At 45.1% G+C, this 19,863-nt stretch overlaps 1 protein-coding gene and 1 long non-coding RNA gene across 5 annotated transcripts in view; one reads left to right on the top strand and one right to left on the bottom strand.

Annotated features, from left to right (window-relative positions):
- The window catches only part of TCF20 (transcription factor 20), a 116,958-nt gene that overhangs the window by 53,643 nt on the left and 43,452 nt on the right, over positions 1-19,863 (top strand). For all 4 annotated transcript variants that reach the window (XR_001889608.1, XM_017894111.1, XM_017894109.1 and 1 more), the window contains exon 2: positions 4,027-9,720. Coding sequence is in view for 3 of the 4 variants with exons in the window: in XM_017894111.1 (XP_017749600.1) it covers positions 4,063-9,720 (5,658 nt within the window). In the remaining variant the exon portion in view is untranslated. The remainder of the gene's footprint in view (positions 1-4,026; positions 9,721-19,863) is intronic.
- The window catches only part of LOC108543569 (uncharacterized), a 25,028-nt gene continuing 21,399 nt past the window's right edge, over positions 16,235-19,863 (bottom strand). Inside the window, exon 3 of the long non-coding RNA XR_001889609.1 lies at positions 16,235-17,278. This is a non-coding gene — a long non-coding RNA (uncharacterized LOC108543569). The remainder of the gene's footprint in view (positions 17,279-19,863) is intronic.

Genomic DNA, 19,863 nt, shown 5'->3' with positions numbered 1-19,863 from the left:
GATGGGATAACATTGGAATTATCTGTTAGCATTTTTTTTTTTTTTTTTTTTAAGAGACAAGGTTACTGTCACCCAGGGTGGAGCACATTGGCACATTCATAGCTCATTGCAATCTTGAACTCCTGAGTTCAAGCAGTCCTCCTACCTCAGCCTCTTGAGCAGCTGGGACTGTAGGCATACCTCATCACACTGTGTATTTTAATTTTTTTTTTTTTTCTCCAGGCTGGTCTTGAACTGACCTCAAGCGATCCTCCCACTTCAGCCTCCCAAAACACTGGGATTGACAGGTGTGAGCCACCACACCCAGCCTGTTACTTATTTTATAGCTCCAGGTTTACGTTTTCTGTTGTTGGTGTATACTACTTGGTTTTCTTAATTGGTTTTCTTGGCATTCCTAGAAAAGGTAAACCTGGGCAACCACCTTCTAGTACTCAGGTGCTTCATGTATACTAAATATTTAGCGTGACTGGACCCATGCAGGATGTATTTGGCCTTGAATTTTTTTTTTTTCTTCTATTCCATAAAGTAGAACCATAACAATAGGGAAAGGGTTATCATACAGGATAGGGAATCTGCCTGGGAGAGCTGAGAACAGACCTGAGAAGGAGTCCTTCCTGTATCTGTTTTCCGTGTCTGGAGATAGGGCAGCCTGAGGCCTGATATGCTGATGTTTAAAATGGCCTTTAGCTCTTGGTGGCTCCTATTTAGGAAGAATATGGAGCAAGTGGCAACATTGTTTATACACTCAGATCTTCAGAAGCCTGATTTTATTTCCAGAAGGATTAATTAAACAACATGTAACATAGTTTTTTATAGAGAATATCTCTTGAGAAAACTTTTCATTAGTTTAAACTGCTAACTTTAATGTTTTTGTTCAATTTAGCCCCCATTCAGCCTTGTTTAATCTAGAGAAGGCCACTGGCACTGAGTAGAGCAGGAGCACATCACAAGCAGAAAAAATTAATACTCGTGTAGACAGAATTGCTCTTGATAGTTCTAAGAATGATGGGGGAGGTAAAGAGCCAGCTGGAACAGTATGGAGGTCCTTGTGAGAGGGCGGCAGTGAAGGGACAGATTTATTGTGGGTGACTACCCACTTTTGAAGGCCGACCTGACAGGGCAACTGGCATCTTTTACTGACCGTGTGGAAGACCCGCTGGGCAGTGTAATGTTAAGAACATGGCCTGCCCCCGGCCCTGCTGCCTAGGAGCTTTGTGAACTCTGCTTCTGTTTCCCCATCTGTAAAACGAGCATGCTAGTGTTGTGAGGATTAAATGAGTTAGTGTATGTGAAGTGCTGGAACAGTGTCAAGCATCATCATCACTGTTTGAATAGCTATTACCTACTGCCCTTGCAGATTCATTGGAACGAAGCAACAGAGGCATTTTGAATAGGATGAGAAGTTGTTTCCTTTAGATTCTGACATTATTTTACAGGAATATTTAATGATGGTTTTGGGTCACGTGACTATATAATCAAACTTAAGGAAGTAGACCCTTGTCTAGCTGTTTTAGACTTAACGATATTTCAAGATGTGGGTCAAGGTTTTAGAATTTGGGGTTACTGGCCATCTTCTGCTCTAATCCATATTTACTTTCTGAAGTCTTAACAGTTCTCGTGTGGACTCAAGCTGGGTCTTTCCCTTAGAACTGGACCCATGGGATTTTACAGGCAAGGTCTTCACCATCCTCCAACTCTGCTTCTAGGTTGATCATATTCTGTTTTCACTTTCTACAATTCTGTCATGTCACTCCCACAGCACCATCTCTGAATATGTGAGTTCTAGCCTAGTTCTCTGAGACCTAGTGTTTACACCGTTTAATCATTCACACAGCCTCCCATGTGATGACGTGAAGATTACAACAAGGAACAGGCAGTCTCTGCCCTTTATGGAGTTTACATTTTAGTCGGGGGAGAGACAGACAGTAAACAAGTAGCATATATGTGTCTTGTTTGGAGTAAGTACGGGGCCAGGCAGGAGATAAAATGGGGGAGGGAGTTACAGCCAGGGAAAAAGTGTGGAGCTAGCTGTTTTTACTAGAATGACCAGGGAATGAGTGATACTTGCCCAAAGACTGGAAGGGAGAGCAAGCTGTCTGGCTTTGGGAGAAAAATGTGCAGGTGAGAACAGAGTTCCTATGTAGATATGCGGTAGGCCTGTTCCAGGAACAAGGAGACTGTGGGGCTAGAGCAGAGAAGTGGTAGGGGAGGAGGTCAGAGAGGTCATGGGATGGGAGCCGGGGCCTTTGAGACCAGTTTCCCCAAGAATGAGGTGGGAGCCACTTCAGGGATTGGAGAGGATGAGTCTGACTTATCTTTAAAAGGGTTGTTGACTTTCCTGCAGGCAACTTCACTTTCAGCTCCCCTTCAGGGAAGCTAGGAAACTAGCTTCATAAACCATTGTAACTAAACTAAACTATTAGTACCTCACTTTACCCCATATGTGTTTCGGAACTTGTTTTTTAAAATTGGTTCTAAAGTCATTTGGAGCAATTTGGCCTTGTCCCGTTCATCTCTGACTCTGAGGAGACAGGCCCAGGAAAAAGGGGAAAAATCAGCTTGATTAAGAGGGATCAGAAAAGGTAATACAAAGTGGTGGCTCAGTCAGATAACTTTGGTGGAAAGAGTCTGGGTCCGAGGCTTGATGAATTCCTGCTTTCCTCTCTGTTTTTTGCTGTCCTCCAAGATGATTGCTTCTAATTCTTCTTTCATAGTAATGGCCAGTAGTAACTGTGAGTTTAAAAATTGGCAAATAAAAATACCACATGGTGGGTAAAGGTGCTGAAACTTTTACCCAAAATAATCTGGAAGAATAGTCACTGCTATTCACTGGCCTAAGTCTAGCCCTTTGTACCTGGGAACTGAAGGAAAGTGCTGGAGAGAGAAGGGTGCCTTAGACACAATCTTACGCCAAGAAGAGGATGACTTCAAAGTTTGTGTGGAACCCATATGGGCTGAGTGTCCTGGAGTCACCAGTCATCACAGGTAGTTGGCAATTACAGTAAACCTGCAAAAATGTGCACTTGGATAGAAGGAATTCGCTGCATTTCTCTGGCCAGTTCTGTTTCTCAGTGTTGGGGAGTGGCGATCAGCAGCCAGTGTTAAAACCCGCAGTTCAGTGATCACCCTAATACATGAAAGCAAAGAAATAAAAGTAGTGGCTTATGCCTGTAATCCCAAAACTTTGGGAGGCCGAGGCAGGAGGAACGTTTGAGGCCAGGTGTTTGATGCTGCAGTGAACTATGACTGTGCCCCTGCACACTCCAGCCTGAGCAACAGAGTGAGACCTTGTCTAAAAAATAAAAAAAGAAATTTGGTTTTTCTTACCCCGTACCCACTCCGCCCCCCCCGCCGTAACTGGAAGACTCATTGAAAACTGCTGTTTTCATTGACAGTAATAACACAGCCCCATATTTTAATCTGGTTGAGTTTGGGAGCTCATTTTCTAATAATGAAGGCATTATTAGATGTATAAGACATACATGTTTTTGCTATGTTGGGTTTTATGCACTCAGGGTGCTGTTTTTCATTGTACTACAGATTCTTGTCTTACTCTTTACTCTTTTTTCAGAAGTGGATAGGGTAAAATATAAAAGATGAAATTCAAGATCAGGCTCGGTGGCTCACACCTCTAATCCCAGCACTTTGGGAGGCCAAGGCAGGCAAATCACGAGATCAGGAGTTCAAGACCAGCCTGGCCAGCATGGTGAAACCCTGTCTCTACTAAAAATACAAAACATTAGTCAGGCATCGTGGCCACGTGCCTGTAGTCCCAGCTACTCGGGAGGCTGACGTAGGAGAATTGCTTGAACCCTGCAGGTAGAGGTTGCAGTGAGCCGAGATTGTGCCATTGCACTCCAGCCTTGGTGATGGAACGAGACTGTCTCAAAAAGAAAAAAAAACGAAATTCAAACCAGTTAGCTTCATCTGGACATCTGAATCATCTTATCCCCTCCATCATCTAGACTTGATTTGTACCGAGGAGATGCGTGTCTAATGTTTTTCTTTCTTTTCTTCTATTTCTAGGAGGGCTGTTGGCCTGCTGCTGTGCTGCTGAACAGTATGCAGTCCTTTCGGGAGCAAAGCAGTTACCACGGAAACCAGCAAAGCTACCCACAGGAGGTACACGGTTCATCCCGGATAGAAGAGTTCAGCCCTCGTCAGGCCCAGATGTTCCAGAATTTTGGAGGTGCAGGTGGCAGTAGTGGTGGCAGTGGCAGTGGCAGTGGTAGTGGACGACGAGGAGCAGCAGCTGCTGCGGCAGCGATGGCTAGCGAGACCTCTGGCCATCAAGGTTACCAGGGTTTCAGGAAAGAGGCTGGAGATTTTTACTACATGGCAGGCAACAAAGACCCTGTGACTACAGGAACCCCACAGCCTCCTCAGCGAAGGCCTTCTGGGCCTGTGCAGAGCTATGGACCCCCCCAGGGGAGCAGCTTTGGCAATCAGTATGGGAGTGAGGGTCATGTGGGCCAGTTTCAAGCACAGCACTCTGGTCTTGGCAGTGTGTCACATTATCAGCAGGATTACACAGGGCCTTTCTCTCCAGGGAGTGCTCAGTACCAACAGCAGGCTTCCAGCCAGCAGCAGCAGCAGCAAGTCCAGCAGTTGAGACAACAGCTTTACCAGTCCCATCAGCCCCTGCCACAGGCCACTGGCCAACCAGCATCCAGCTCATCCCATCTACAGCCAATGCAGCGGCCCTCAACTCTGCCATCCTCTGCTGCTGGTTACCAGTTAAGAGTGGGTCAGTTTGGCCAACACTATCAGTCTTCTGCTTCCTCCTCCTCCTCCTCCTCCTTCCCTTCACCACAGCGTTTTAGCCAGTCTGGACAGAGCTATGATGGCAGTTACAGTGTGAATGCTGGATCTCAGTATGAAGGACACAGTGTGGGTTCAAATGCACAGGCTTATGGAACACAGTCCAATTACAGCTATCAGCCTCAATCTATGAAGAATTTTGAACAGGCAAAGATTCCACAAGGGACCCAACAGGGGCAGCAGCAGCAGCAGCAGCAGCCGCAGCAACAACAACACCCTCCTCAGCATGTGATGCAGTATACCAACACTGCCACCAAGCTGCCCCTGCAAAGCCAGGTGGGGCAGTACAACCAACCTGAGGTTCCTGTGAGGTCCCCCATGCAGTTTCACCAGAACTTCAGCCCCATTTCTAACCCTTCCCCAGCTGCCTCTGTGGTTCAGTCTCCAAGCTGTAGTTCTACCCCATCTCCTCTCATGCAGACTGGGGAGAATCTCCAGTGTGGGCAAGGCAGTGTGCCTATGGGTTCCAGAAACAGAATTTTACAGTTGATGCCTCAACTCAGTCCAACTCCATCAATGATGCCCAGTCCTAATTCTCATGCCGCAGGCTTCAAAGGGTTTGGACTAGAAGGGGTACCAGAAAAGCGACTGACAGATCCTGGGTTGAGTAGTTTGAGTGCTCTGAGTACTCAAGTGGCCAATCTTCCTAACACTGTCCAGCACATGTTACTTTCTGATGCCCTCACTCCTCAGAAGAAGAACTCCAAGAGGCCCTCATCTTCCAAGAAAGCAGATAGCTGCACAAACTCTGAAGGCTCCTCACAACCTGAGGAACAGCTGAAGTCCCCTATGGCAGAGTCTTTAGATGGAGGCTGCTCCAGCAGTTCGGAGGATCAAGGTGAGAGAGTGCGGCAACTAAGTGGTCAGAGCACCAGCTCTGACACCACCTACAAGGGTGGAGCCTCTGAGAAAGCTGGCTCCTCACCGGCACAAGGTGCTCAGAATGAACCGGCCAGACTCAATGCTAGTCCTGCCGCAAGAGAAGAGGCCACCTCACCAGGCGCTAAGGACATGCCATTGTCCGACGGGAACCCAAAGGTTAATGAGAAGACAGTTGGGGTGATTGTCTCCCGGGAAGCCATGACAAGTCGGGTAGAAAAGCCTGGTGGGCAAGATAAAGGCTCCCAAGAGGATGATCCTGCAGCCACTCAAAGGCCACCAAGCAATGGTGGGGCAAAGGAAACAAGTCATGCATCACTTCCCCAGCCAGAGCCTCCAGGAGGAGGAGGGAGCAAAGGAAACAAGAATGGCGATAACAACTCCAACCATAATGGAGAAGGAAATGGCCAGAGTGGCCACTCTGCAGCGGGCCCTGGTTTTACAAGCAGAACTGAGCCTAGCAAATCTCCTGGAAGTCTGCGCTATAGTTACAAAGATAGTTTCGGGTCAGCTGTGCCACGAAATGTCAGTGGCTTTCCTCAGTATCCTACAGGGCAAGAAAAGGGGGATTTCACTGGCCATGGGGAACGAAAGGGTAGAAATGAAAAATTCCCAAGCCTCCTGCAGGAAGTGCTTCAGGGTTACCACCACCACCCTGACAGGAGATACTCTAGGAGTACTCAGGAGCATCAGGGGATGGCTGGTAGCCTAGAAGGAACCACAAGGCCCAATGTCTTGGTTAGTCAAACCAATGAATTAGCTAGCAGGGGCCTTCTGAACAAAAGCATTGGGTCTCTATTAGAAAATCCCCACTGGGGCCCCTGGGAAAGGAAATCAAGCAGCACAGCTCCTGAAATGAAACAGATCAATTTGACTGACTATCCAATTCCCAGAAAGTTTGAAATAGAGCCTCAGTCATCAGCCCATGAGCCTGGGGGTTCCCTCTCTGAAAGAAGATCAGTGATCTGTGATATTTCTCCACTAAGACAGATTGTCAGGGACCCCGGGGCCCACTCACTGGGACACATGAGTGCTGACACCAGAATTGGGAGGAATGACCGTCTCAATCCAACTCTAAGTCAGTCGGTCATTCTTCCTGGTGGTTTAGTGTCCATGGAAACCAAGCTGAAATCCCAGAGCGGGCAGATAAAAGAGGAAGACTTTGAACAGTCTAAATCCCAAGCTAGTTTCAATAACAAGAAATCTGGAGACCACTGCCATCCTTCTAGCATCAAGCATGAGTCTTACCGCAGCAATGCCAGCCCTGGAGCAGCAACCCATGATTCCCTTTCAGACTACGGCCCTCAAGACAGCAGACCCACGCCAATGCGGCGGGTCCCTGGCAGAGTTGGTGGTCGGGAGGGCATGAGGGGTCGGTCCCCTTCTCAATATCATGACTTTGCAGAAAAACTGAAAATGTCTCCTGGGCGGAGCAGAGGCCCAGGGGGAGACCCTCATCACATGAATCCACACATGACCTTTTCAGAGCGGGCCAACCGGAGTTCTTTACACGCTCCCTTTTCTCCCAACTCAGAAACCCTAGCCTCTGCTTATCACACAAATACTCGGGCTCATGCTTATGGGGACCCTAATGCAGGTTTGAATTCTCAGCTGCATTATAAGAGACAGATGTACCAACAGCAACCAGAGGAATATAAAGACTGGAGCAGCGGTTCTGCTCAGGGAGTGATTGCTGCAGCACAGCACAGGCAGGAGGGGCCACGGAAGAGTCCAAGGCAGCAGCAGTTTCTTGACAGAGTACGGAGCCCTTTGAAAAATGACAAAGATGGTATGATGTATGGCCCACCGGTAGGGACTTACCATGACCCAAGCGCTCAGGAGGCTGGGCGCTGCCTAATGTCTAGTGATGGTCTGCCTAACAAGGGCATGGAATTAAAGCATGGCTCTCAGAAGTTACAAGAATCCTGTTGGGATCTTTCTCGGCAAACTTCTCCAGCCAAAAGTAGCGGTCCTCCAGGAATGGCCAGTCAAAAAAGGTATGGACCACCCCATGAGACTGATGGACATGGACTAGCTGAGGCTACACAGTCATCCAAACCTAGTAATGTTATGCTAAGACTTCCAGGCCAGGAGGATCATTCTTCTCAAAACCCCTTAATTATGAGGAGGCGTGTTCGTTCTTTTATCTCTCCCATTCCCAGTAAGAGACAGTCACAAGATGTAAAGAACAGTAGCACTGAAGATAAAGGTCGCCTCCTTCACCCATCAAAAGAAGGCGCTGATAAAGCATTCAATTCCTATGCCCATCTTTCTCACAGTCAGGATATCAAGTCTATCCCTAAGAGAGATTCCTCCAAGGACCTTCCAAGTCCAGATAATAGAAACTGCCCTGCTGTTACCCTCACAAGCCCTGCTAAGACCAAAATACTGCCCCCACGGAAAGGACGGGGATTGAAATTGGAAGCTATAGTTCAGAAGATTACATCCCCAAATATTAGGAGGAGCGCATCCTCGAACAGTGCAGAGGCTGGGGGAGACACGGTTACGCTTGATGATATACTGTCTTTGAAGAGTGGTCCTCCTGAAGGTGGGAGTGTTGCTGTTCAGGATGCTGACATAGAGAAGAGAAAAGGTGAGGTGGCTTCTGACCTAGTCAGTCCAGCAAACCAGGAGTTGCACATTGAGAAACCTCTTCCAAGGTCTTCAGAAGAGTGGCGTGGCAGCGGGGATGACAAAGTGAAGACAGAGACACATGCAGAAACGGTTACTGCCGGAAAGGAACCCCCTGGTGCCATGACATCCACAACCTCACAGAAGCCTGGTAGTAACCAAGGGAGACCAGATGGTTCCCTGGGTGGAACAGCACCTTTAATGTTTCCAGACTCTAAGAATGTACCTCCAGCGGGCATATTGGCCCCTGAGGCAAACCCCAAGGCTGAAGAGAAAGAGAACGATACAGTGACGATTTCACCCAAGCAAGAGGGTTTCCCTCCAAAGGGATATTTCCCATCAGGAAAAAAGAAGGGGAGACCCATTGGTAGTGTGAATAAACAAAAGAAACAGCAGCAGCCACCGCCTCCACCCCCTCAGCCCCCACAGATACCAGAAGGTTCTGCAGATGGAGAGCCAAAGCCAAAAAAACAGAGGCAAAGGAGGGAGAGAAGGAAGCCTGGGGCCCAGCCAAGGAAGCGAAAAACCAAACAAGCAGTTCCCATTGTGGAACCCCAAGAACCTGAGATCAAACTAAAGTATGCCACCCAGCCACTGGATAAAACTGATGCCAAGAACAAGTCTTTTTACCCTTACATCCATGTAGTAAATAAGTGTGAACTTGGAGCCGTTTGTACAATCATCAATGCTGAAGAAGAAGAACAGACCAAATTGGTGAGGGGCAGGAAGGGTCAGAGGTCACTGACCCCTCCACCTAGCAGCACTGAAAGCAAGGCGCTCCCGGCCTCGTCCTTTATGCTTCAGGGACCTGTTGTGACAGAGTCTTCGGTTATGGGGCACCTGGTTTGCTGTCTGTGTGGCAAGTGGGCCAGTTACCGGAACATGGGTGACCTCTTCGGACCTTTTTATCCCCAAGATTATGCAGCCACTCTCCCGAAGAATCCGCCTCCTAAGAGGGCCACAGAAATGCAGAGCAAAGTTAAGGTACGGCACAAAAGTGCTTCTAATGGTTCCAAGACGGACACTGAGGAGGAGGAAGAGCAGCAGCAGCAGCAAAAGGAGCAGAGGAGCCTGGCCGCACACCCCAGGTTTAAGCGGCGCCACCGCTCGGAAGACTGTGGTGGAGGTCCTCGGTCCCTGTCCAGGGGGCTCCCTTGTAAAAAAGCTGCCACTGAGGGCAGCAGTGAAAAGACTGTTTTGGACTCGAAGCCTTCCGTGCCCACCACTTCAGACGGTGGCCCTGAGCTGGAGTTACAAATCCCTGAACTACCTCTTGACAGCAATGAATTTTGGGTCCATGAGGGTTGTATTCTCTGGGCCAATGGAATCTACCTGGTTTGTGGCAGGCTCTATGGCCTGCAGGAAGCGCTGGAAATAGCCAGAGAGATGGTGAGTATGAGAAATCTCTTACCAGCTTGGGATTTTTATTTCATTTGGTTCCTTTTCTCCCATGTTTTTGTTCTTACATGTCACGTGATTATTCTTCCTCGTTAAAGCGCCTATCCCCACATGATGGACAGAAAACGAAATAGGTAATTTGGAAGATTTGTGTAGACTTCTAAAATCATTTTTCATTTTTTGAAATGTATAACTTATGAAGCATACTATGATTGTATTTCCTTCTAAAAAATTTAATTTCTCTAGGATTACTAACTCATGTATTCATTTGCTTTTTATTTTCTTGGACCACATCTTTTCTAACCCACACTTTCCAATTGGGATATTTATTCTTTGGGTTGGCTTCATAGCTATTATCCTGGGGCAGATCATCATCTTCATTTCTTTCTGTCCTCTATTGAATGTTCTGTTTCCTGAATCCCAATACTATGTCTTCATGATTCTTAAAGTGGGCCTTCATTTAAGGGTGTGCATCATCCTTTAGTAGTTTTGTGAGAAAGGGTGAATGGAAATGCAAAAATGTTAAGATCCTGTATATTTGAGCATGACTTTATCCTAGCCTCATGCTTAATTGAGAATTGGCTAGATGTGGAATTCTAGATTGGAAGTGATTTTTCTCTTACTGTCTTGCAGTCATTGTTCCTGGTTTGTCCTCTAGCTTCCAGTGCTGCAGATGAGAAGAATGCCATTCTAATTTTTCATCCCTCGTACGTGTTCTGTTTTTCTCCTGGAAAGTTTGAGGATCTTCTCCTTTTCCCTAGGGTCTTGAGATGTCAAAATGATAGGTCTTGACTAGGTCTCCTCATTGATTATGTTGGCTACTCTATGAGATCTTACGTACGCTGATGTCTTTCAGTTCAGGAAATTTGTCATGTGGTAGTTCTTTGAAAATTTCCATTTTCTCTGCTCTCTCTTTTTATAATTCCTGTTAATATAAGGCATTTTACCTCCTGGATTGATCCTCTGTTTTTATCTTTTCTCCTCTGTTTTATCTCATTATCTTTTTGTTCTGATTTCTCTGTGCTTTCTTCAACTTTATCATCTAATATTTGTGTTTTGTTTTGTTTTGTTTTTTGGTCACTCAGGCTGGAATGCAGTGGTGCGATCACAGCTCACTGCATTCTCGAACTCGGGCTCCCTGGTACCTGGGACTAAAGGCGTGTGCCACCATGCCCAGCTAATGTTTATATTTTTTGCGGAGACAGGGTCTCACTGTGTTGCCCAGAGTGGTCTCAAACTGCTATACTCAAGCAATCCTTCCACTTTGGCCTTCCAAAGTGCCAGGATTATAGGCATGTGCCACAAGCCACAGCGTCCAGTCTTCTAGTCTTTTATTTACTTATTTTTTTCCTGATATGAAGAGCTTTTTTTTTTTTTCTCTGAATGTACTGACTTTTAAAGAACAATCAGAGCCTAGTTGATGGCTGTAATCGTTTCTCTTACTTTTTGAATACATTATAATGTGTTTTTTGTTTTTGTTTCAGACAGTTTCACGCCCGTACACAGGCTGGAGTGCAGTGATGTGATCATGGCTCACTGCGGCCTCCAACCACTAGGCTCAAGGGATCCTCCCAAGTAGCTGGACCACAGGTGCATGCCAGTATACCTGGCAAAGTTTTTTTACTTTTTGTAGAGACAGCATCTTACTTTGTTGCCCAGGCAGGCTGGTCTCACCTCCTGAGTTTAAGCAATCCTCCCACCTCAGCCTTCCAAAGTTCTGGAATTATAGGCGTGAGCCACCACTCTTGGCCTGTATTGTAATTTTAAAAAATCTTTGTCTGTTTCCTATTTTCTCTTTTCTTGTTAGAGGTTCTTCAGATGTCTTGATATATTTTTGTTTGTTTGTTTGTTTTTCTTTTTTTTTTCTTTTTTGAGATGGAGTTTCGCTCTTGTTGCCCAGGCTGGAATGCAGTGGCGCAATCTCAGCTCACTGCAACCTCCGCCTCCCAGGTGCAAGCGATTCTCCTGCCTCAGCCTCCCGAGTAGCTGGGATTACAGGCATGTGCCACCATGTGCAGCTAATTTTGTATTTTTAGTAGAGATGGGGTTTCTCCATGTTGGTCAGGCTGGTCTCGAACTCCTAACCTCAGGTGATCTGCCCACCTTAGCCTCCCAAAGTGCTGGGATTACAGGCTTAAGCCACCGCGTCCGGCCTTGATTTATATTTTTAAGAGAGAAAGAGACGTTTTAAAAAATGGCTTGAAGCTCTGTGTTACAGTATGGGCCAGGCTTGCTAGCCTGTAGTCCTCTGTGTAGAATAATAAGGCAGCCAGCATATAGGTCTTTTCTCTGAGTTGAGTTTTCCCAGAGGAAAAAAAAAAATTTTTTTTGTTTTGTTCCAGAGAAAAATCTTGAGATTTCCTGTCTAGAGGTGCAAGCTTGGCTGCCAGCATCCTAAAAGCCAAGTGGAGAAGGGGATGTAGGGTTGTGTGGGTGGGGATATGGGCTTATCATTCAGTGTGTGGACTTTGACAGTCTCCCACCTGTTTTTAGTAGATGAGGACAGTTACCTGGTTGAATTAAGGATCTAACTCCTCTTAGAAACTTTGGGCTAATGCTCTATTTTTCAGCCCCATGTTGCACCCCCACTTACTGAGGCCTCCCCAAGCTCTGTGCCGTAAAGTGGCGGGCTTTCTAATGGCTCCTCCACTGCACTCATCATTACTGTCTACTTCCTTTCAGTGCACAGAATCACTGTTACTCACTTCATCTCTCCTATTTCCAATTTCCCATTGCTCATGCTGTCATGAGTTTATCTTGCAAGTTTATCCACTTTTTTGTGGGAAGGGATCAGATGGATGTACAACTGTATGTTTCGTAGTCTACCATATTATTTTAACCTGGCAAAAGGAAGTGCCCCTAGACTATAGTAAAAATTATATTGAATGTGAAATATATATTTGAAATTAGAACATTTTAATTCAGTCACGCAAGGAGCTTGCCCTTTCCTCTTATGTCCCCTAATCCCCCAATTATGGTCTTTTATTTTTCCCTCCTTCCCTCTCTCCATTATTAACATCACTGTTAATAATTAACGTCCCTGTGAAACTCCAAGTTTGAGGTAGAAGATTACTTCCCCTAAGAAGTTTATATGCAATGACATTTTAAAATGCAAAGATCCTAGGAGGGTGTAACATTTAAGACCCTAAAGTACAAAATTCTTTAGTCAAAGTTGAGCCCTCAAAATAATCCGTTAATCATCCTCTTGCCAAAGTTGAGTTCTTGCTTCCCAGCTTTCCTTGGAAAGTCACAGTATTTGGTGGGTTTTTTGTTGTTGTTTGTGTTTTGAGACAGAATCTCACTTTGTTGCGGAGTTTCACCATGTTGGCCAGGCTGGTCTGAAACTCCTGACCTCAGATCATCCATCCACCTTGACCTCCCAAAGTGTTGGGATTACAGGTGTGGGTCACTGCGCCCAGCCTTTTTACTGCTTTTTGATGTGCATATGTGTATGTGACCATCTGACAGTGTTTTCGTTATTTCAACATTTATTATTATTAACATAGCACAGTTTTTATGTGTAAACTTTTAGGCATTCTATAGCAATAATTGATAATCAACAATCAGGCTAAATATTCCCCAGCAAATCTCTAGATCCTGTGTCTCAATCCAGGTCTTAGGCCGGGTGTGATGACATACGCCTGTAATCCCAGCACTTTGGGAGGCCGAGGTCAGGAGTTCAAGATCTGCCTAGCCAACATGGTCAAACTCCGTCTCTACTAAAAATATACAAAAATTAGCTGGGCATGGTGGTGGGCACCTGTAATCCCAGCTACTCAGGAGGCTGAGGCAGGAGAATGGCTTGAGCCTAGGAGGCAGAGGTTGCAGTGAGCCAAGATTGTGCCACTGCACTCTAGCCTGGGCGACTGAGCAGGATTCTGTCTCAAAAAAAAAAAAGTTAGGCTTGTTGTCTCTTCGAGCTGATGTACCACTATCACTATAAGATCTGTTTCTAGCTTTTATTTACCTAGCTTTTATTCTACTTCTCTCAGTGCACTCAAGGACAAATTAAAATTACACTAACTTACCTTTTATTTAATTTGAGAGATGATGTTTCAATTGTCCAGGATACTTTGAGTCTAGTTTTATCTTACTAGGTTTTAGCAGATAGATGAATTCAGTTTTGGTCTTGCTTAATGAGCATGCTCTTAATCCTATCATGTAAGATAAAGCCACGTATATTTCATTAGAGATCCATTTTGACCTGTGTATTAGGTGTTTTGACAAGCACAGTGTTACATTAAAATATTGGGAAGTCCTCAAGAGACATTGCTCCTCTCCCTGTGTCACACTACTCTGAAAATTGCCGAAAACTAGAACATTTCTTTATTTTAAAATGGCCTTTACTTTCCTTCCTTTTTCCCTTCCCACAAGTGTGGGACTTGGGAATCTATTTATTTCTGCACAGTTCCCTTTGCTTCTGTCCAGCATTGACCCCTGTTTGTTTGCCTTGGTATAATTGTGGATGAGAATCAGAATGACCTCTGACATGAATGATATTACAGAGGTAATTGCCTCTGAACGGGTATGGGTATAACTTGGTATGTACAGATCACCTTTGAGACATTAAGGAATGTGAAGGCATGCAGGGATGTGACAGAAGGTGGATCTGGTGGCCATGGATTCCTTGAGGCTGCATAGCCCTACTAGTGGGAGAGGCTTTGCTTATTCCCCTCTCATAGAAGGTGCCCCTCCCAAATTTTTCCAACCCCCCTTGGGAAATTTTAATCTTTTTTTTTTTTTTTTTACCTGACAGTGTATGTTAACTCGTTTTAGGTTAATTTTATTTTCTATTTTATTTTATTATTTTGAGATGAGTCTTGCTCTGTTGCCAGGCTGGAGTGCAGTGGTGCGATCTCAGCTCACTGTAGCCACCTCCTCGTGAGTTCAAGTGACTCTCCTGCCTCAGTCTCCCTAGTAACTGGGACTGCAGGCATGTACCACCACAGCTGGCTAATTTTTGTATTTTTAGTAGAGACGGGGTTTCACCATGTTGGGCAGGCTGATCTCGAACTCCTGATCTCAAGTGATCCACCTGCCTCAGCCTCCCAAAGTGTTGGGATTACAGGCATGAGCTGCCGTGCCTGGGCAATTTTCTTTAAATTTCTGAATCAATATATTAAAGATTATATTTAGGGTTTTTTGTTTTTCTTAAATTTATTTTTTGAGACAGGGTCTCACTCTGTCATCCAGGCTGGAGTGCAGTGGCGTGATCTTGGCTCACTGTAACCTCTGCCTCCTGTATTCAAGTGATTCTCCTGCCTCAGCCTCCCCAGTAGCTGGGATTACAGGTGTGTGCCACCACACCCAGCTAATTTTTGTATTTTTAGTAGAGACAGGATTTGACAATGTTGACCAGGCTGGCCTCGAACTCCTGACCTTAAGGAATCCACCCTCCTCGGCCTCCCAAAGTACTGGGATTACAGGTGTGAGCCACCACACCTGGCCGATTTAGGGGTTTATTTTTAATACAAGTTTAAGTAATGGATAATTATTTATTTCCCACATCTAACTCACATCTTTCTTAAATTTAAGTTGTGATGAAAACATGATTTGAAAATATAAAACAGATTGCATTATGAAAATGAAACCACATATTAAAACATCAAAACAGCCAAGTCAGAAAGGTAGTCTCTCTAGTTTAACTATAAAATAGAGCCATCAGTCTACATGCTCTCTAAATTCTCAACTATATGTTCCTTGAAGGTGGTCATTTCCAGGGCCTGGCAAGGCCCCCATCCTGGTGAAGGCTCCCTTCAACTCCTATTCTCTGCTCCTAACTCCAGTACCTCACCCCCACCCCCACCCCTACCTGATTGTTCCTCCTCTGCACCTGCTACACTGCCCTTTCTCACATTCCCACACTCCCTTCCTCCATTCTCCTCTCCCTCCCAGCCCTCCCTCTCTGGCAAGCACTTGCTGTTTGTTACTTCAGCTGGGACCCATCTTCATTTCTCACTCTCTAGGCAGTGGCGCCCTGTTCCCCTTGCTGTTTCCTTGGCTTTCAGTATATAGCAGAGAGTTGTATCTAATTTACCTGTTTTTCTTAACACTATGAGGTATATCTTTTTATATCACTGCATGATGACATTGACACTAAATTTCCAGAGAAAGGGTTTTCTTTCAGGTTTTTGTCCAAATTCTAAAGGATCAAGTGAAATTTTCAGTTTTGAATTTTATTGCATATATTACCTTACGGAATAAATCATGACAAATTGAAGGACTCAAATTTTACTATGATTTATTTATTGATTTTTTCTTTTTAGAGGTGGGGGATGGGTGTGGGGAGCATTACACGTGATTTTAAAGTAAAATTTATAAGGAGTGCATGATTCTTTGGAAATGCCAAGGCTGGGCAACGTGGCTATGCTTATAATCCTAGCACTTTGGATTACTTGAGCTCAGGAGTTTGAGACCAGCCTGGGCAACATGGAGAAACCCTGTTTCTACCAAAAATACGAAAATTAGCCAGTCTTATAACCCAGTCTCAAAATAAATAGAGGAAAATATTCAAAAAAATCCCAAAGGACCATAAACAAGAATATTGATAAACAAGCCACAACACACAAGTTATTATATATTAATTACTCATCCCTGGGATGTTAAACTAGTTATTGCTAATCTGTTAAAAGAGCTAACAGTAAATAGCATGTAAAAGCAGGCATCCCTTTCAATTCAACAACTTTCTGTGTCTGCTGGAAAACCAGTTGAAATCTGAAGTTAAACTGCTGTCAGGGAACTTGCAGGGTGACTCAGCTTCAGCCTTGGCCCCTTAGCTGGTGTGTGGTTAGAGAAGCTCTATGTCAAGGCTTCTGAACTTCATGCAGGGAAGTTTGTGTGGTTCTGCAGAAAGCAACTCCTTGCCACACGCAGATCCTGCACTGGGGCTTTGATTTTTCCAAAAGATACGGCTTCCTTCATCCGATACTGTTTCAGAAAAATGGAGGTTCCTCCTCCGCACCCCAAGCCAAGGCCAATTTTGTGAGACCCTCAAGGCTTGCTACTGCAGATCAGTTTTGTCCAATTTATTGGAAAAACGTATGAGAAGAGAAAATCAAGTCAGCTAAACACTTGTTCCAGAAGGTCCTGGCTTTTGCCGTTCTGCTCAACAGCTGTGTAGTGGGGAGGCCTGGGTGAGAGCCCCACAGTCCCACTGCTTCATATGAGTTCCAGGACTTGCTGTTTCCTCGCTGGGTCAGTAGCTCAAGTCACTTAACCTCTGTGCTTCACTGTCCTCATCATACAAAGCATGAAATCTGACAGCACCTACAGTAAACAGGAATGTTAGGAGGATTAAATGTGTTATTCTTTGGAAAGTGCTTAGAGCAGTGTTTGGCACATTTCAACATTTAGGTGGTTTCAGAGGAAATGCAAACTGCAGACTGGTGTCCACCCTCAGATGGTGTCCTCCCTTATTGTCGTCTTAGTAAAGATGTGTTCCCGTTAGCAAGCTCACTCGGTGCTCTGGAGCTCATGTTGTAGTTCCATCGTAGTGCAGCTAGCTAATCTTTCCAGGGGTGTTAAGAACTTAATCTCTTTGAAAGTTGTCCTGTGTGGAAATACAAACATTTTCTCCTTTTTACTCTTGTTGGAAACTCAAGTTTGCTGCGGAGGGAAGGGTGACAGGGTGTGAGGTATTTCAGGTGCAGTATTAATATTATGTCTTATGAAATAGCATCAGCCAACACGAACACACTCAGGAATTCTCTCTCAAGAGAGAAGGCAAAAGGGAGGGAATAAAATCTACCTTGCATGTTAAGTTAAAGGATTGATATTTTAGTGAAATGGCAAAGTTTTGATAGTGATTATCTAAAGCCAAACGAGTCTACCTGGTAGTAAAGTTGGGTTTTTGTTTTTGTTTTGTTTTTTGAGACTGAGTCTTGCTCTGTCACCCAGGCTGGAGTGCAATGGCGTGATCTCAGCTCACTGCAACCTCCGCCTCCCAGGTTCAAGCAATTCTCCTGCCTCAGCCTCCTGAGTAACTGAAATTACAGGCGCCTGCCACCATGCCCAGCTAATTTTTGTATTTTTAGTAGAGACAGGGTTTCGTCATGTTGGCCAGGCTGATCTCGAACTCCTGACCTCAACTGATCCGTCTGCCTCAGCCTCCTAAAGTGGTGGGATTACAGGCATGAGCCACCGCACCTGTTCTAAAGTTGTTTTTTTAAGTAAACTTTTTAACATGTCAGCACTAAAAGTAAGGCCCCAGATAATTAAGAATTCCGAGTTTGTGTGGTGTACTCACAGAATGGTTCAGGACAAATACTTCCCTATAGCACTCCACCTCCTCCCCCAAAACAGTGAATATAGGGAGAATATGTGAACTCCAGAGGGCTTGTATTGGTCTGTTATTGCATTGCTATAAAGAAATGGCTGAGGCCGGGCGCGGTGGCTCAAGCCTGTAATCCCAGCACTTTGGGAGGCCGGGATGGGCGGATCACGAGGTCAGGAGATCGAGACCATCCTGGCTAACACCGTGAAACGCCGTCTCTATTAAAAAAATACAAAAAACTAGCCGGGCATGGTGGCGGGCGTCTGTAGTCCCAGCTACTTGGGAGGCTGAGGCAGGAGAATGGCGTGAACCCGGGGGGCGGAGCTTGCAGTGAGCCGAGATCGCGTCACCGCCCTCCAGCTTGGGGCACAGAGCAAGACTCCGTCTCAAAAAAAAAAAAAAAAAGAAATGCCTGAGACTGGGTAATACATAAAGAAAAGAGGTTGAATTGGCTCACAGTTCTGGAAGCTGTATAGGAATCATGATGCCAGCATCTATCTGCTCAGCTTCTGGAGAGGCCCCAGGAAACTTACAGTCATGGAGGGAGGCAAAGAGGGAGCAGGCTTCTTGCATGGAAGGAGCAGGAGCAAGACAGAGTGAGGTGGAAGGTGGTGCACACTTTTAAACAACCAGGTCTTGTAAGAACTCGGTCTCACAGGAACAGCACCCACATGATCCATTCACCTCCCACCAGGCCTTACCTACAGCATTGGGTACTACAATTCAACATGAGATTTGGTGAAGACAGATCCAAACCGTATCAGTGCTCTATTGTATTTGAGGGATTTAGCCTTTAATTTACGGGCAGTGCAAAACCTCTAGTGATTTCTAAGCGTGTAAATCACATGTACAGGTTTGTGTTTTATAAAGGAAACTCAGGAAACAAGTAGGGAGAGATCAGAAGCAGACAGGTCATTCGAGAGGCTGTAGGATTAATTTGTGCAAGAGCTGGTAAGGACTGAGTGTGTAGTAGAAATGGGAGTCAGAAGGATTGGATGGATCTGAGAAACGTTTTTGGGATTCAAAGTTGATAGTTTTTTTTGTTGGTTGGTTGGTTTGTTTTGAGATGGAGTCTTGCTCTGTCACCCAGGCTGGAATGCAATGGCACGATCTCGGCTCACTGCAACCTCCACCCCCCAGTTTCAAACCATCCTCCTGCCTCAGCCTCCCAAGTAGCTGGGATTACAAGCATGCACCACCACGCCCAGCTAACTTTTGTAGTTTTAGTAGAGATGGGGTTTGACCATGTTGGCCAGGCTGGCCTCGAACTCCTGACCTCAAGTGATCCACCTGCCTCCCAAAGTGCTGGGATTATAGGCGTGAGCCACCACACCCAGCTAAAGTTGATAGATTTTAAACACTGACTAGATGTAGCAGGTTTGGGAAAGTGAGGCAGAGGTCAAGGATGAAGTTGAGGTTTCTAGCTCCAGCAAGTCAGTGGGTGGGGTGAGGGGTCATCAACATACCAATAACAGAAAGAAGGGTTGAAGAAAAGAAATTTAGATTTGCATTTAATATGTACTAGACAAGAAAATATTAGATATGAAGGCAGTTCAGCCTAATGTTTAGATCAGTCAACACTAGATTCTAATACAGCATTTTAAATGAGAGCTGCTTGATTTTTATTTAAGCCTTTCAAATAGATGTAAACTGGTAAATTTTTAAGTCCGAATTGAAAGAAAGTGGAGAGAAAATAGGAAATCATGAGGTCTGTGTTATGTTTATTAAAAAAAAAAAAAAAAAAAATCCCAAAAAGATGTCAAAAAAATTTAAGCTGTCATTATAATTATTCCTAAAATACAATTGGAAGGGGAAACAGAAAGGATAACTTGCTGTTTGGGCTTTTTTTTTTTTTTTTTTTT

The sequence above is a fragment of the Rhinopithecus bieti genome, unplaced genomic scaffold (genome assembly GCF_001698545.2).
Source record: "Rhinopithecus bieti isolate Rb0 unplaced genomic scaffold, ASM169854v2 scaffold_25304, whole genome shotgun sequence".
In the NCBI taxonomy this organism is placed as follows: domain Eukaryota; kingdom Metazoa; phylum Chordata; class Mammalia; order Primates; family Cercopithecidae; genus Rhinopithecus; species Rhinopithecus bieti.
This window is presented reverse-complemented; position numbering and strand designations above follow the sequence as displayed.